Raw genomic sequence first — 13,964 nt, 5'->3', positions numbered from 1 at the left:
TTTCACAAAATAACCTGCAATGACCTTTGACCTTTGACCCTGTGACCCTAAAATCCACACAAAGTATTATCCCCCAAGGATATACCCTCATACCAAGTTTGATGTAAAACCACCACACGGTTCTTGAGATATCGACAAAAACAAAACGGGACGGACGGACGTACGGACGTACGGACGTACGGACGGACGGACGGACGGACGGACGGACAGACGGACGGACGACCCGAAAACATAATGCCTCCGGCCACTTCGTTGCGGAGGCATAATAAAAAAGTCTTCAGATATGAATTTTTAGTTAAGAGCTGATTCTAAAAGAGCATAATTTAAGCTTTAACATGATGTATATCTTGAATTCAAATGGATTCTACTAACCAATCTAAACATTGGAAAGAAAGCACACACTTTGCAAGTGTACTGAGAAAAGAGGCTGTGAAGTATAGGGTCTATTCAAGTGCTTAATCTTCCCAAGCCATGCCCTGTGCCATGAATGGGACAAAAAACAGGAAGTCAAACTCCATAGCAACAAAAATGCAGGGATTATCAGATTAAGCTGAAATCAAGCCTGCTCTATCAACACATTCTATCCATAATACCAATTTCAAAGCAGTAGCATCATCCTTTCAAAAGTTAATAGAGTTGAAAGTGAAGAGTGTGTGAAGGGTTTTTAAGATATGAAAAAGGGCCTCTGAGACAAACCTAATGCACCATTTTACAAGAAAGTGTACCAGAAAAATTGCTAAAAACACTATTTCCCATTCATTTTGTGATCTCAAGCTGAAGAACAATGTAGAAGAAGATAAGAAGAAAATATTTTTTTTAAAAACTCAAGATTGACCAAATTGACCCATTTTACCTATTTTGAGTCATCACATAAAATCAGGGCGTGCAACTTTTTGTTGGTTTGGTGATGCACGGTCACATATGATGTCTCTCATCATGGAAACAATTATCAGGATGGAACTTGTAGTGAGACTACACCTGCATTAGTAACTACATCACTGCGCCATATGGAGGTATTCCCTTTTGAGAGCTGCAACTGAGAATCATGCACGCTCTTATATGATGGCATAACACAACACTGTCATCATAGCACAGGGGTGTGATGGGACTTGCAGGGCGGGAAAAATCTTAATTAATTTGAAACTTATGAAAGAGAGTCTGATCTGAAGTGCATTAAACTGTGAACATTTCAATGCATTTGAATTGCCAAAATGTCTGGAAAGTGGGTTTTTAGGCAGAATATGAAAATCTGAAATCAGATTAAACTCTGAACCCTCACATCCCTGATGATACTGCAGAGGTGTCAATATGAGGCTACCACAGAATGTCCTACGCTGTAGCAGATGTAATTAAAATGTTGTAAAAGGATGTGGGTAAGTGAACAACAACGACAAAAGCATGATGAATCTTGAAAAAGGATACGGAGCACATTGTACATGTCCACAAGAGGTTTGTTATCTCCAAAGAGTCTGGACTGAACAAGCTGGTGGATGTAGTTCACCTGCAAGATAACAGCAAGAAGTGGAAAAAATCAGTTGTATCCTTATATTCCAAGCCCTCACTCTCTCATATCGCATACAATCAACCATATCAACAGCAGCTACTTGCCTTCAGTATTAAACTACATTACCTGGCCAAACACCCTGCTTTACAGCTACTATAAATTTCCTAGAAAGTTATGTGTAACAACCACATTTTTCTTCCTTACAGGTGAACTGCATCATTAATTGAGAGAAAAAAAGAAGCTACATTGTACAAGCAATATATATTTGACATCATCAACATTAACATCATCAATATGACATCATTGACTCACTAATTGCATATTCACACTGAGTGACAGCTCAGAAAGTGTCCATGAAATTAGTGAAACTTGGTAATTTCATAACTTACCTAATTCTTATCCGATTTCGATTAAATGTTCACTGGCGTGCATCCAAAATTTTACTTTTTCTTTTCAGGCTAATGTTTGACTGGTCCAGAATTCACCTTCAACAGACATGCTAACAAGAGTAACCCAACAATTCACACCATTTCTCCTGCTGTAATTACGTTACTTCTCACTCGGATAACCCAAATTCTTCAATGCAACAGAAGGTGCCAGTCAAATCTTGTAAACTGTTCTAATCAAAACAACCACATGCGCTATAATGATTACATTGCATCTGCAGATACATGTAGTATTTTACACTGGTGCAGCTCCAGGGAGATTTAGAAATAAAGTATTTTATTGTAAGACAGCAAAAAATATTAATGGTAGAAAATGTGAATAAGATAAAGATCATTACCTGAAGTGGGTGAACAAGACTCTTGCCATCTGTCAATTTGGAAAACAACAGAGAAATGAACTGAAGTTAGACACATGCAACTGAGTTCAAAAAAGCATTTTTCTTTCTTTTAGCAAAACAGTATCTTACACATTTACGTACAATGCCATACAGCCCACTGATACATTTACACCTCCCCCCCACCCGACCTTGGCCATTCTCTTTTGTGAGTGTGTGTGTGTGTGTGTGTGTGTGGCATGATTGGTCACCAATATGTGATATCTCCACAATGGTACCCCCACCCCATTTTTGCAGATAGGGTCTTAAAATCCATGCCAGGTGTGAAAGACAGAAGTCAAAAAATTTTCAACATGAAATCTTTTTGCAGTCCAAAATTATTGCAAAAAATACCAATTATTTTGCAAACCCTGTGAAATGAACTTATCCCTGCAATATCTAGCATGGACAAGTATTTTCTTCTTCTTCTTCTTCTTTTAATCACATATGCACTCTCCTGCAAGGAGGGTCTACAAATCCATCCACCCCTTGTTCACACTTACCTCCAGTCTCGGGATCTTGGACCAAGATTTCAATGTTGAGAAGCCTCCATGGAATGGTGCGATTATCTTCCATCAGGGTTAACGTCACCTGGTCAGGGTAAGAAATGTTAATACACTTGTACTGATAATCATGGTTGTAACATTTACACTCAGCAACTTATTTACCACATTCCAATCAAAAGAGACTTTATTGTGTCATACATAATCTATACCTCCTTTAAAGAAAGGACAAGTCACAATATGCAACATCCCACTGCCAAACAATATGCCTCTGCATACCAGAACAACATCACATTTGATGAGGTAATATCTAAAATTTCTCATGCTCCTGCACAAATAGTGACTTTTTGAATACGACCTCACCTTCAACTCTTTAACAAAACAACTGCAGTGCCCTACATCATCACTGCTAAACTACCAACAATAAAAGTAACAACATGCAACAATAAACTGTCAATGCATGAGGTGAGCGCCTCTCCTTTAATGAAAATATGACTGGCAATGCAGGTCATCTTACCTCAAATTCCTGTGGTACTCGGAACTTGACTCGTCCGTCCTCTGTGAACACAAAACATAATTGAATTTCCATCATTTGAATTCACATTCAGTTGTCAGTATCAGTTTACAAAATCATAACTAAATATGACTATAAATCACATCTTCTCACATTGTTACAATGACTCCATAAGTGAATATTGGTTGAAAAGTATCAAGTAGAAAACAACACAACTGAATAATAGTCATCAAACCTTTGTAATAAACCCCCTTAATCCTAAAAAGCAGAGAGTATACCCCCAATATTTGTCACGATAATTCTGCTTTTGCTATCTTTTTCTAACACTTTCGTTGCCTTCTTTACAGTGCTTTTATTATGTATGAGGTTTTGGTAGGTATTTGTTTTGCCTTCATATACTAGTATGCTAATGGGATCAACATTTTGACATTTAAGAAATGAAAAATTGCAACAACAACAACAACACCAACAACTATAACAAACTGAAGGTATGCTTTCCCAATGAATATATTACAACTGGGTGTGTCTTATGCAACTATTTCACATTTATGCTCTGTGATGTTAAGCTACCAACTCAGTTGTGAAATCAAGGTTAAACAGGTCATAGTTACAAAACAGTCAGTCTCTTCTCCATTCAGGGATTATTCAATTTTTTGTCTGTTTATATAACTAAAATGAAGCTTAATAGCATACATTTTTATGAGTACCATGCTAATAGGTGATTATGACTGTCAAAGAGTTGAATCTTTTTGCTATTAAACATGCAAAGCTGGAGTTTCAGGGTATTTCTTCTCTTTCTACTGCCAACCTTTAACTTAATACGGACATTGTTTGATACATGGCGTAAGTAAGCCAGGAAATGGTCGTAGTAACGAGCAGACTCACCGATGGTCAAGTTGGCCAGCTGGGGCGGGAGCTCGCTGGTGACCAGCCGGTGCTGGATGATCTGGTCGAGGCGGTGGAGGACCGTGGCCTTCTCCGACGTGGTGATCGGGTCCGGCGGGACGATGCGCTCCTTGATACAAGCCGGCATGCGCTTGTACTGCCGCATCGTCAGCACATCCACAGCATGAGGCAGACAGAAGTTGGGCAGCCTACGGATCGGCAGACCAAAGACCAAGACATGGGCATTTGCATAAGAATAGACTTTTACGCAGTTTAAACATTGAGGAAATACTATACATGCTGTACACATGGAAAAAAAAATATGACTTGCAGACATTTTCTCAGTCAGTCACAATCAGTTACTGCAATATCTATATATTTTGCAGGGTTTTTATCTTTGCTTTTCGCGAGTCGGGTACTACTTGTGAATTTTAAACATGCGAAAATATTAACTGAGATAAAGACATGAATGGGACATGACACATAATATTCTCTGTCCATTGCCGTACTCCACGATCATGAATTTAACCACTCACGAAATTGTTGAGAAGTCTTGTTACGTGAAAAATTAGGCTTGCTACACATGTTGGCATATAAAGCGGGCATATAAATTGAAAAGATAGATGGCGAGGTAGACTGAAAAATGGATGGATAGACAGATCATAGATTTAAAGATAGACAGACAGATACACAGAAAGACACACAGTATACAGACATATGCAATGAGACCCAGATAGGATGGAGACAGCTAGATACTGAATGCTGAAATGTCTCTGCACAATGCCAACGTTGCTGCATGGGGTAGGCAACAACAAAACAAAATGAACAAGATGAACCACATTGCTGGGAAACCATAATATATGCCATTTGTACTTAGCAAGTCAAACTTTTTGGCGAGTCAGGACTTCTGACAACTTTGTGAGTGATTAGATTTGCGATTGTGGAGTACAGGTATTACCACGCACCATGTTCACATACAATTGTACTGTATATTGCGTATTCAATACTACACGTACACAAACTTTGTACGCATGCACATCATTTTCATGTTGGGATCAGGGTTAATACTTCTGCATGTTCTTACATTTGCAAATTGCACTTGACTTGCGAAATTTGTGAAGGCGAAAACAAGAGCCCAGCAAAATATATGATGTATACTGTACCATTCTGCCTGGCACAAAATCATGGACCATAAGAAGAGACGGAGAGGGTGAGATCATTAACTTACCGTGCATGAAGGAGGTTCTCTCGTGCCATCCTGGCCAACATGTCCGCTGTGTCCACAAAGAGGAGTGACTGCTGGTCCAGGAAGGATGAGATTGCCTACAGAACAAACAATGTACACACATCCACGCTAGTACAACACTACTGGCATTACATCATAAAGTACATTCACTGGAACAATATATAAAGTACTTTCACTGGAACAATATTTACCCTTTTACCGGATCCCTACGAGCCTGATCTAGGGATGATAAATTATAAATCCCCGGAAGATTGCCAACACCATACGCAAAAAAAAAAAAAAAAAAAAAATCATGTGACTCCATCTCTTCTGGACAAAACTAACGACTACAAACAATGAAAGACAACTAGCTTTTTGAGATCACAAAATGGAGTGAAAATCTATTCGCACAGACTTGGTTCAGGGCAAAATAAATCAGATGTGAAGTAACATAAAGGTATATTGATATCCTAAATAAGATCACATTGCAAGGCTTCTACCAGTCAATATCTACATCAGACTCAATGAACCTAAATATTGATTTTCACAAATATGCTTTCAGCATCTCACATCAAATCAAAACAAGTTCAACATCTATGAAAAATCAAGCCTTTCTCTACAAGATATAAGCAGTGAACTAGCTGGTCTACAGATGTACACATTGTAATTCTCTCTAGTCTCTCAAAAGTTTCAAGCTCGTAAATCTTGACCGCTATTATTACAAGTCTACTCTTAATGTTGCATCAACTCTGGAACTTTTGTACTTTGTACCTGATTGTATTAGATAAAATGATGTGCCATGGTTTCTTGTGATCATAGCAAGCTTTTTAACGAGGAAGCTCTTCCCCTTGGCTTGCCACTATATTCTCACATGACTTCCATATCCAGTAAGATTTCAGTTAAATGGTATGGACCCATAAGTTACTTGACATGCTTTTATTATAGCAACTATGGGTGGTACTGTTCAAACACTGCACACTTGTGTTTACATACCGCACATTTGTCCACTTTTGCTGCACTCCCAGCCCACTTTACCAAGGCCAGAAGTCTGATGAAGGTCTGTCTGGTGCTCTGCGCAAACTTGACAATCTCAATTTTCCTAGAACAAGAGAAATGATTGGCAGGAAATGGCATCATGCCAATGACTCTTTCACACTGGAAATGAGAAAGAAACTTTACAATACCAAACTAACAAAAATATGGAGTAAAAAGGGCAGCATTTGGTGAGTTGTAACTGGGACTGTATCAGACTCAATCACTGATTCATGCTAGTTACTGTCACAAATACAAGATCATATACAGAGTACTCACTTCTCCATGTCCAGTCTCCTTGGTAGTCTGAAAGATAAAGAATACATGGATTTAGTTACACAAACATTTTTGTCAGAAGGGCAAGAAATTTACTAGATTATACAGTCTTGAGAATTAAATCATTGCACAAACATATCTCTCTGCATTAAAGGCATAATTTACCATTTGCAGATGAAAAAACCCAGCATTAGTGCTTTAAAATAGTTCTAAAATGTGAGTCAGCAATAGAAACAACCACTGTAAAAATTTGAATCCGCATAATCGATGTTAAGTGTTGTTAAATACACAAAATGTGAACAATAGTTTTAACAAAAACCCAGCATTAATGCTTTAAAATAGTTCTAAAATGTGAACAATAGTTATAATAAGAATGTTTCCAGACTAAACAGCCTACCGTTACAGTTTATTGAGAAAAACACTGATATATCCTTTATATATTTTAGGCTTTATTGCAAAAATGTTATATGGCTGGATGTTTTGTGACACAACAGACCTACAACATATGCATCAAACGTGATATCTTGAACATTTCTTAAATCACTTCTCCCAAAGGTACATTGTAAACCGGACCTTTAACAAGAAATTAGCAAAATTAGACATCTACTGACTGTGCTATTCAGAGACTAAGTGGATCTCTCTACCTCCTGACTTGTGACATTTACTGTCAATGCTGGTAGCAAAGTGAAGTAACTCAAAGGTGTAAGTAAAGAAAATGGGATATTTCCAAAAAGCCCTGTATGCAATGGGACTTGCGTCTAACTCAATCTCACATGACTACCCTTTGCCCGTTTTGCATGCAATTACTACAGTGAGAGAGCCTCTGAGAAAATGCTACCAGTCGCAACTCACAATTCAGCCAAAACAGTCAACTCGTGGTAAGTCTTCTGCACTAGGTGCTCCAGCAAGAGACCCAGGGAGATGCTGGCACCATTTCCTCCTGCTCCTCCTCCACCTCCTCCAGCCGCTGTCCCACCTGCTGGGCCCTGTTGCACAGCAACCATCTGCTGCATTCCTCCTCCACCCCCTCCTCCTCCTCCTCCTCCTCCTCCTCCTCCTCCTCCTGCCCCTCCTGCTCCTCCTCCCTGAACTGCAGGCATCCCGGCCACAGGGGTGGGGTTCTGTACTCCCGGCATGGGCAACCCTGCTGTACCTGCTGCTGCGCCCTGGGTGGGTATTGTTTGACCGTGCACCACTGCCCCAGGTGTCAGTGACATTATTTGTCTACGACAGAAAAAGGTATACCGGGGTATAAAGCACCAAACATTCAGACAAAATACAAAGAAAAACTAAACACATAATTGAGATGGGAACATCACTATGGCGTGATGCTACAAACTTGCAGTCGACTTGTGAGCCTAATTCATCAAAACTTTTGAACACATGCAGAGTACGGTCTACATGGGAGAGTGGATTGTATTACCGCCCGTTTTTTTTTTTTTTTGTGGCTCCTATATTCCTTACTCAGAGAATGAAATTTTGGCCAAAAATAGCACCAGCTATTCACAAAGTCCTGAAAATTACAAATTCAGCAAAATTATGAGAAGTATTCATTCCGAATTTTGAAAAATACACTTCAAATAAACCCCTCTCCAAAAAGTTGTCTTTAAGTAGCGCAGTGTAAAATCGCTAATTCCAGACACAATTTTGGTAATGAAATAATCGACATCTTTCGTATATTGTCCTTGTACCAGAATCACAATTCATACCCGCGATTCACTGTACACTCTCACTGCATCTTACCGAGCGGACGACATATAGAAAAAATCGGCAAATGAGGCTCAAATTTCATATTTTATGGTAAAATGTCTAACTTGAATATTTCGAACAGTTCACGCGATAAAATCTTGTGATAAATTGACATCTCCTTCTAAATCTGAGGTGAAATGTGAATTTCCTAGCGTTTTTAAATTTTTGTGTCGCTTTTTTGCAAGGCAGTGTATACAACCACAGGCGCGTGTCTTTACCATCTAGCCACAGGAATGTGGTTGTAGCCATGGCCCCCGAGTCGCGGGATACAGCCACACTCATGTGTACTGTACCATATCCACACACGCGGAGAAGCTTGATATCGCAATTGCGTAGGTCCTATGTGTGGCCACATCAACACGCAGTGTACCACCGTAAAGCGATGAAGTAAATAACGTACCTCATTTGATATTATTTCACCATCTAAACAACTTTATTTTTTAAACATTTTTTAACTCTATTCTCATTTTCTTTATTCGATAAGATGAATTTAAAATCAATAGCAAAGTTACATTTGATTTGGGACTTTAGATACAATTGATCAGGATGCATTGTTGGGCTGTAGCTGTATCGAGGCTTCGCCTTCACGCTGCATGCGAGTGAGCAAGACATGTGAACGTGAACGAGTACTTGCGATCGCAGCCACTAGCTAGCAGCGCTGCGAGCCTTGTGCTCGCGCTCAGAGCACGCGGGGTTGTGCTGGGGCACGATTGATTGATTGTAGAGTCAGAATGGAAGTAAGATCTTTGACAGAAAACTGATAATTAAAACAGATGAACGTTTGTAACAAGACGGAAAAAACGATGAGATAAGATGAAAAGAATGAATTTAAACCCTTTTAAGAAAATTCAGCAATTTAGAAGTTAAGGAAAACTAGGCTATTTCCAGAGCGGCACTTGCTTGAGCGATCGCTAGGACCCCAAGTCACGATGTAGGGCCTACCACAAACACTAGCAATGTTAATCCGATAAGTCCCCCAATTTAGCGACAATTGTGACTTTGCTATTGATTTTAAACCCATCGTATTGCCCAAATACAATGAGAATGGAGCAAAAAAAAAGTATTTGTGAGAAAATAACACCAGAAGGTATGAAATTAAAACTTTCATCGCTTTGCGAGCAAGCTGGTTGTGTGGAGTTCATGTAGCCAATGGTGCGGCAGGTTCCACAGCACGTCTCTGTGTACTGTGGTCAGTGTGGATATCTCTACAGTATGCACGAGTACAAGTGTGGCTGTATCCAGCGACTCGGGCCATGGCTACAACCACACTCGTGTGGCTGGATGGTAAAGACACACACGTGTAACTTAGTTGTATACACTGTCACTGCCTTTTTGCGATTTCAGTCCATACAACGCTCTGTGAAGCGCAACTATACACAGCCCTGTCGCTGTACATACAAGTGTAAGTCGCGACAGGGCTGTACGGTGTGGACACTACGTAATCTCAGGATTCCGGGGCGCTGACTCGATTTTGAATTTACTGCACCATATTTGTTACTAAGACTACATAAGCTGAAAACTTTATCTCTTTAGCTACCATTTTCAGCTACAGTTGAACCTCTCGTATCCGGACAAGTCGGGACCGGGGCTCATCCGGATAAGGGATTTGGCCGGATATGGGAGACTCAATGCTACATGTATACTTGGGTGACCCGCACCTCGTCATAGTTAATGTTTGCGCATATTTGAATCACATTTCGCCACTGAAATTCTTTGAAATTCATCTCACATACAGGAAAAATGCTGAAATTTCCAATGGAATCACAAGCTCACTGATCGATATCGAAAATTTGCAGCTATCGTCGTCAAACGCGAACGATGCGAAAAAGTTGCGCGCTAGGGAAGGGGCCCGCAACTCGTCACCTGCGCTCCCATAGACAAAGCACGTAAAAGACGTGTGCGGGTGACCGTGATGCTCCCATAGACATACACGTAAAAGATGCGTGCGGGGACAGTGGTGATACTTTACACGTAGTTTCCTATTCCGATAAAAATTTCAGATTTTCGCGAAAAACTGTTCGGTTTTCACCAAAATTTGCCTGGTTGTGGTAGCCCTGCCAAGTTTCAAGCGTACTGAACACAGTCCCGGGCATAAATTTTTGCTTAGTGCGCTTAAAACAATTTTAAGCGGGGTGACGGTATTCGGGCCCCAGACGCCGCACCTCACTATACTGATGTAGCCCAGTGTAGTACCACATGTAGTAATGTGTATACTGCAACCTTTTCATTGTTACACTCAGTAACAGACCCCAATTAGAGGTTCGTGTTTGCAAGAATGAAATCATTTTCTTTTATAAATTCTTGGGATGATTTACTTAAATAATTATTAAGAAATGTATCAAGCATATGTAATTCATGTGTGTTTGTGTAGGAGTTCTCAAGGAGTTGGGAATCCCCCTTTCCTACCGTAATTATATTTTTTTTTAAATCATGGCGAGATTGCGTCCGTATAATAGAGAGATCCGGATAAAGGGAGGCCGGATAAGGGAGGTTCAACTGTATTAATATTGACATACACAATTTACAACTTACCAAAAATTACACCTTTTTAATCATGTACACCGCAGAAATCGTAGAAATCGCAGAAATTATTCGAAATGTCGGTGCAGCACTGGGCAAAGAGGGCGCTGTCGACTGCGCGGGCGTACAAACTCTAGCAGCGCAATTTTCATCGTTCAAAGCTGGGAAAGGTTTATTTTGAATGGTCCAGCGATGATCACAGCATTCCGGGTTAAGATAGGACTTTTTGCTCAGTGTATGTTGCGTGAGGGCTCTCTATGGACTGAAATACCATGCTCATAATATCCATAGTCCAAACAAGCATCTCAATTCACGTGAGTGATTCATAAATTTTGTGATAAGAATGTACAATTATCTACAAATTTTCAACAGTTTTGTTGTTGTGTGGCCGTGTTCGAGGGGTTTAGTAGATATGTGTATGGGGTTTCGTAGATATGTGTATCACACATCGTACAGCCCTGTCGACTTTAACACTTGTGTACAGCGACAGGGCTGTGTATCAGTCCGGGAAACCCGCTCATGAGGACCGCTCCCGCGTACGAGGACTGCCCCGCCCCATGAGGACCGCCCCCCCGCCTCATGAGGACCGCCCCCATGCCTCATGAGGCCCGGGGGGAATGCCTCATGAGGCCCCCCTATTCACTTCTATTCATCTCACATCTGACGTATAAATTGACGCAACTTTGCACGGTGATTTTTTGTTACACACACATGTCCACTATCCATGATGAAAAGAAGAAAAAATCCTAGGGCCTATCTGTTTTTTTTTCAAAAATCGAGTTTTAATCAACCGATGCAGAGCGCCCATTAAAACACGTGTGTTTGTGTATTTGAATGTCATTATTTATTGGCATTACACAGAAATGTGCACTTCCGGAATTACTATCACAACTATGCTGTCTGGTAACACCACCATGCATGCTTGTTGTACTGTATACTACCAAGGAGGTACTAGTACCTCCTTGATACTACTGAGTTAGGACCTAGTATCCTACTCTAATTAGCAATTCATGTAAAAATAGGATAACCTAACGTTAGATTTGTTTCTACTGCACATATGCATACTGTTGTAGGGACTACATTCAACATACACTCCAGTGCAGTAGTGAATACACTTTTTATGACTCAGTTGACCGTTGACAGTTGTTTATGAACGGTCCCCCTTCTTTCGTACACTCTTTCGATCAACTTTCGTCACTGTAGCTGTCTTCCTATCATCGAAGTGAATGTTCACATTAGGATTCACATTGTGTACGACGAGACACAAGCCCAAAATGATTGTAAGTATAAGACTATGGTTCATTATTTACCTCAAATATGACTTTACAGATATTTCTTCGTCGATGTGTGGGCCGCCATCACGGACGAAGTATCACAGACGAAGTAGTTTCACAGCGTCCCGTTTGTGTGTGATGTGTAGTGTTCATTTGATATGTGTACGTGCGTGTACACTATGTATGGAGTGCATGTGTGTCACGTACTGTATGCACCACAGATATACTATGCACTCATGCACTGTACTTGCCTAGCTAGCCTCGTTCGTGAAATAACATTTCACCGAAAAAAAAGCTAGTAAAGCGGAGTTGCTAATCTAAAGGCAATATAGATTTTGTGATGTACGAGTACAGCAGCAGCAGCAGTAGGGCTACATCAAACATCTCTAGAGTATAATACTGTGCACACAGTATATTATACTCTAGGTTAAACATAAACATTCAAAACATGGATTTTACTACAGAACCAAAAGCATGTACTAGCACTTTCAAAGGCTCATAGAAGGGGGGTGCCAGGGTAAAAATGGCAGAGGTAAAAATGACAGGGGTAAAAATGGCAGAGGTAAAAATGGCAGGGGTAAAAATGGCAGAGGTAAAAATGGCAGAGGTAAAAATGGCAGAGGTAAAAATGGCAGTGGTAAAAATGGCAGGGGTAAAAATGGCAGAGTTAAAAATGGCAGAGGTAAAAATGGCAGAGGTAAAAATGGCAGGGGTAAAAATGGCAGGGGTAAAAATGGCATAGGTAAAAATGGCAGGGGTAAAAATGGCATAGGTAAAAATGGCAGGGGTAAAAATGGCAGAGGTAAAAATGGCAGAGGTAAAAATGGCAGAGGTAATAATGGCATAGGTAAAAATGGCAGGGGTAAAAATGGCATAGGTAAAAATAGCAGGGGTAAAAATGGCAGAGGTAAAAATGGCAGAGGTAAAAATGGCAGGGGTAAAAATGGCAGGGGTAAAAATGGCATGGGTAAAAATGGCAGGGGTAAAAATGGCAGGGGTAAAAATGGCAGAGGTAAAAATGGCAGAGGTAAAAATGGCAGAGGTAATAATGGCAGAGGTAAAAATGGCAGGGGTAAAAATGGCATAGGTAAAAATGGCAGGGGTAAAAATGGCAGAGGTAAAAATGGCAGAGGTAAAAATGGCAGAGGTAATAATGGCAGAGGTAAAAATGGCAGAGGTAAAAATGGCAGAGGTAAAAATGGCAGAAGTAAAATGTCAGAAGTAATGAGTGCGATTTCGTCAGATATAAACGTATGAAGAGGTTTTGAATGATAATCTAGCCAGAGCATACTGTATTTATCGAATTATCAAATCCAAATTGCAGATTTGAAGAATATTGATTGAATTATGTTTTCAAAAGATTAGAGCACTCTCATTATTCTGAGTTTGATTCAAGTGCAGTGGCGTAATCTGTCTGTGTGCAGCCTGAGAAATGATAAACCAGCTAAGAGCCTAGTAGGCCTATGGGAAATTATTTATTATTCAGTATTATTATTATTATTATTACTACTACTACTACTACTATTATTAGTAGTATCTATCATTATAAGGGGGTTCCAACAATGCTGCAAAGCCCTTAAACAGTATAATCCTACGTTGTTTCGCCCAATGAAGTTATCACACACACACACACACACACACACACACACACACACACACGAA

General features: G+C 40.1%; 1 protein-coding gene across 1 annotated transcript in view; it reads right to left on the bottom strand.

The window, feature by feature from the left end:
* Positions 1-12,433, bottom strand: part of LOC139715428 (mediator of RNA polymerase II transcription subunit 14-like) — a 47,933-nt gene extending 35,500 nt beyond the window's left edge. The window contains exons 1-10 of the mRNA XM_071627003.1: positions 12,339-12,433; positions 7,612-7,983; positions 6,763-6,789; positions 6,445-6,550; positions 5,455-5,549; positions 4,227-4,435; positions 3,345-3,385; positions 2,828-2,915; positions 2,289-2,317; positions 1,423-1,501 (exon numbers count right to left, since the gene is read on the bottom strand). Coding sequence (XP_071483104.1) covers positions 1,423-1,501; positions 2,289-2,317; positions 2,828-2,915; positions 3,345-3,385; positions 4,227-4,435; positions 5,455-5,549; positions 6,445-6,550; positions 6,763-6,789; positions 7,612-7,976 — 1,039 coding nt within the window. The 5' untranslated portion in view covers positions 7,977-7,983; positions 12,339-12,433. The remainder of the gene's footprint in view (positions 1-1,422; positions 1,502-2,288; positions 2,318-2,827; positions 2,916-3,344; positions 3,386-4,226; positions 4,436-5,454; positions 5,550-6,444; positions 6,551-6,762; positions 6,790-7,611; positions 7,984-12,338) is intronic.
* Positions 12,434-13,964: the final 1,531 nt, after the last annotated feature.

Source organism: Diadema antillarum, unplaced genomic scaffold, assembly GCF_040938485.1.
Source record: "Diadema antillarum isolate AM-2024a unplaced genomic scaffold, OU_Dant_1.0 scf00000048, whole genome shotgun sequence".
In the NCBI taxonomy this organism is placed as follows: domain Eukaryota; kingdom Metazoa; phylum Echinodermata; class Echinoidea; order Diadematoida; family Diadematidae; genus Diadema; species Diadema antillarum.
Note: the sequence above shows the minus strand (reverse complement) of the source record. Positions and strands in the feature narration are given on the sequence as shown.